General features: G+C 51.9%; 1 protein-coding gene across 1 annotated transcript; it reads right to left on the bottom strand.

The window, feature by feature from the left end:
* Nucleotides 1-1337: 1337 nt before the first annotated feature.
* Nucleotides 1338-3199, bottom strand: sox4b (SRY-box transcription factor 4b). Its single transcript, XM_037677077.1, has one exon. The coding sequence runs from the start codon at nucleotides 2802-2804 to the stop codon at nucleotides 1641-1643; it is 1164 nt and encodes a 387-aa protein (XP_037533005.1). The 5' UTR covers nucleotides 2805-3199; the 3' UTR covers nucleotides 1338-1640.
* Nucleotides 3200-4140: the final 941 nt, after the last annotated feature.

Raw genomic sequence — 4140 nt, 5'->3', positions numbered from 1 at the left:
ATCCAAATACAATGAGAAACGCAGTACAGGTAGGTGTTGCGCAACTCAAGTCAGAAATTTGAATATGCTTGATGTTTTGTTGTCTTGCTTGTTGTTCAACCCCCAGGTGGGCGACAAAATATGACATCAGTTCATGAGGAACACCGAGAAACAGTCCGATTTAAAGCTACAATCATCTTCTAATGGTTTGTCAAGACGCTGAACGTGAAATGCAACAAAAATGAGAGCAAGTGGCTGCTTCAGACAGTAATGCTGCTCAGGGTGCACAGGAACAAGGCTCTGACTGCGTCTTTAAGAAGCCTGCAGTCCGCCACTGTAAACGTTTAAATTAAAAAAAAAGAACGGCGCTGCGTTCAAGTGCTGTCGGAACAAACCCCATCCCGTCCTAATAAACTAGTGTGCTGCACGTGCTCAAGGGTCAGACATCACACACGTCTTGATAGTAATTGCTGGTAAGATTTGTAGAAAGTTTTTTTTTTTTGTACACACCTGGTTCTTCTTAGCTCCTTGTTAGCATCAAAGGTGCTCAGGCGCCTTTGACTTTAAAAGAAACAAACCAAACGACAGGCAGCACAGTGTTAAATAAGGTCTGCTCTGTTGTTAAAAAAGAAAGAAGCCTTACAACGGCCAAGTTTACGAGTTTACCACGAGCACTTGAAGGCAGCATGAAAACCAGCCTGCCAGAGTATCAAAAACCAGGAAATCCGTCAGTAGGAGGCTACAGATTGTTGACTTCCCCCATTTTTCATATAGATTTGTACAAAAATACACTGAGAAAATAATCGAGCTGCTTCATCTCTTTAAGTGTCCAAAAAAGTGTACATTTAAATATAAAAAGAACTCAAGACTTGTGTTTTTTTTGCTTTTTTTTATGTAAAAACTCTAGCCCTTCGCCTGAGAAGGAAATGTGACAGACAAACAAATCAAAGCAGGACTACAAGAAAACAAGAAGATGCGTCTCCCCCACCTCTTGAAAACGGCTTCATGTGTGAGGGCGGAGGAACAACCTGTTTTTGTTTTCTGTCTCTGACGGGATGAAGCTCGGGAGGGTTTTGGTCCTGATCCAGAGTCCAGCACAGACGTCGTGTTGCGTTTGAGTCCTGATGTTTGAAACAGCTGGTGATTATTTCAGAGTCCTTTTTTCTTATTAAATAAAAAAATTATAAAAAGCCACCAAAAGAGGCAGCGTGCGCGCGCCACTAAAAGCGCGCACCAACAGCAAAGTCTCAGCACAAACAGCAACAAAGTCGGCTCATCATGCTGCACGTGGATTTGTTTTTTTCTTACTTTTTTTTTTTACTTTAGAGAAAATAACAGACTTTAAAAAAAAAAAAACATCAACCCACCTCGGTTTTATTAAAAAAAAAAAAAAGCCTCCTGATGGCACATTTGTTTCATTAAATGACGCACGCGCTCCTGCTCTGTACCTTGTCAGTGGTAGAAAAGTTGTGAAATGTCCCTTTAATCTTAGAAGGTTCTGCTTCAACGTGGAGTCAAACAAGAACGTGCAAATCAATCACAGTTGGACCGAGCTGTCCCTCAGTCCACCCGGGACCAGCCGTCCGGGGCTCTGCATCTGCAGGGACGCAGGCTGGTGGCCAGGACCCCCTCTAGCCGTGCGCGCGCGCGCGTGGTTCCTCTCAGTATGTGAACACCAGGTTAGAGATGGTGGACTCCAGCCAGTCCCCGGAGATCATCTCGCTCACTTCGGGGGTGCAGTAGTCGGGGAACTCGAAGTGGGACCCCCCGGAGATGGACTCGCAGTTCAAGTCCCAGTCCCGGTCCAGCACCGAGGGGACGAAGCCCCCCAGGGGCACGCCGCTGACGGCGCCGGGGCTCGGGTTCACGTCCAGCAGGTCGTCCTCGAACTCCTCGTCCTCTGAAGATGAGGAGGAGGAGGAGGAGGAGGAGCAGGAGGAGACGGAGGAGTGCGAGCCGGAGGGGGTGGGGGAGGACGCGGGGGAGTCTCTGCCGCCGGCCGCGTCCTCGTACAGGCTGAGGGGGTCGCTGGAGTCCGCCGAGCTGCTGAGCGTGGGGCTGGCCGGGACCACCACGGAGGATCCTGGGGTCCCGCTGCCCCCGAACACGTAGACCCGTTTGGGCTTCCTGCCCTCCGGGATGTGCCTGGCTCCGGAGGACACGGACCTGGACTTGTAGAGGGAGGTGTGATGGGGCTCTGCCTCCGAGGCGTACGCGGATGCTTTGGTGCTGCTCACGGTGCTGCTGCTGGTTCCGAACAGGGACTTGTGGGTCTTGCTGGGTGACTTGGAGCCGCTCTTCCTGGAGGACGAGGAGCTCTTGGTGCTGGTGTTGCTGTTCGAGCTGCTGCCAACTTTCTCCCCCCGGTCCCCCCCGCCGGGCTTGGAGGCGCTGGACTTGACCTTCTTTCTGGGCCGGTACTTGTAGTCCGGGTAGTCCGCCATGTGCTTGAGCCGGAGCCGCTCGGCCTCGCGGATGAAGGGGATCTTGTCGCTGTCCCGGAGCAGCTTCCAGCGCTTCCCCAGCCGCTTGGAGATCTCTGCGTTGTGCATGTCGGGGCTCTGCTCCATGATCTTCCGCCGCTCGATCTGGGACCACACCATGAAGGCGTTCATGGGTCTCTTGATGTGGCCGCTGGGGGTCTTGCACCACGCCGGGTTGTCTCCCAGCTTGTCCCCGGCGGTGGAGGAGGCTGTGGAGCCCGGCGAGAGAGGCGAGGCGGCCGGGTCCAGATCCATGCACGCCCCGGAGTCGGAGCTCGAGTCCCCGGCGAAGAAGGACAGCGCCTCGGCGGTGCTCTCCGTGTGGCTCATCCGCTGCACCATGCTGCTCCTCTGCTTCACGTCACAGCTCAGATCCTTGTCTGACAGCCGGAGCCCAACGGAACCAGCACAGTTCGCTCCTGGGATGCGCAGGCTCGGTCCAAAAGTTGCCTAAACAGACCAGAGGCATGAAAAAGTTTGATTTCCAGCTCGGATCGCTGTTAAAGCAGCTGCGAGTCTTTTCCTCCTGGGCGCCACGCTGCGCTCAGGCACGCACAGAGGGCCCCCCCAGTCCAGGGTGAGGAACAAACTGAGTGCGTCTGCAGCTCTGGGTCTCCTCTCCTGGAGTCACAGACGGAGCATGCTGAGTTGAACCAGGAGAATCTGAGCGTTATTTCTCCGCTGCCCGCCTCCCATCTGACTGAGGCTGACTGAGCACCCCTTCAGAGCCGCCCCCCGCCCCCAACCCTGCATTTATTCCTGTCCCATACAACGGAGATAAAAATCCACCAATCAGACGCTGTCGCTAGCCTGCCTTGGCCTTTGGCCACGCCCACCTCGGCGCTGATTGGCTTAAAATGGAATCTAATAATATTCAGCGCGTGCAATGAGGGGCCTCGTGTCTGACCTCATTCCAGAATACAACAAGAAAGTTGAATTTTTTAAAGAGACACTGGCTAATGTTATGAACCCCCACCACCACCACCCTACACACACGCACACACACAAGCGCGCGCGTGTGTGCCCTTAACATGTGTTCTTCTACATGGATAACGTATTACAGTCTGAATGCGCTACATGTAAAGACATGTTTTTATTATTGTTGTTTTCTTTTTGAACAGAGAGGTTGTTGTGTGTCTGAAGGCAGATTTAATAATGTCTCACTTTATGTCAACAACATAATCAAACTGGAAACAAAATAAAATCTTTCTTATTTGAATATTAGGTTTTTTTTTGTTTGTTTGTTTAATTAAAAAGGAGCTCTTTGGTGATCCACGTGCGGTTTAAACAAGACAACAGTCATCTGTTGCGCCTCTCCGGCACACAAACAGAAACATCCCCTGAACGCATCATGACGATAGTTGGACTGGAGTGAGAAGACGCTGGAGCTTACATGACTCCTCTTTCTCCTCCTCCTCCTCCTCCTCCTCCTCCTCCTCCTCCTCTCGAGGCGGGACTGGGGCGCTCTTTGGTCACATAAGCAGCCCTCTTCAGCAGCAGCAGCGTAGAGGAAAGACAGAAAGAGAGACCACAACACAAACATCCGCACAGCTCGGAACTGACAGCAGAGCATTTCTCCGCAGATGTAGAAAAGACGCGGACACTTTTACGCACAGACACTTTTACGCACAGACACTTTTACGCACAGACACTTTTACGCACAGACACTTTACGCACA

The sequence above is a fragment of the Nematolebias whitei genome, chromosome 5 (assembly GCF_014905685.2).
Source record: "Nematolebias whitei isolate Nwh7 chromosome 5, NemWhi1, whole genome shotgun sequence".
NCBI classification, from domain to species: domain Eukaryota; kingdom Metazoa; phylum Chordata; class Actinopteri; order Cyprinodontiformes; family Rivulidae; genus Nematolebias; species Nematolebias whitei.
The sequence above is the reverse complement of the archived record's forward strand: the minus strand, read 5'-3'. Positions and strand labels throughout refer to the sequence as shown.

Coding starts and splice junctions, on each gene's coding strand:
- sox4b (XM_037677077.1), bottom strand. CDS start 2,804: ATGGTGCAGCGGATGAGCCACACGGAGAGCACCGCCGAGGCGCTGTCC.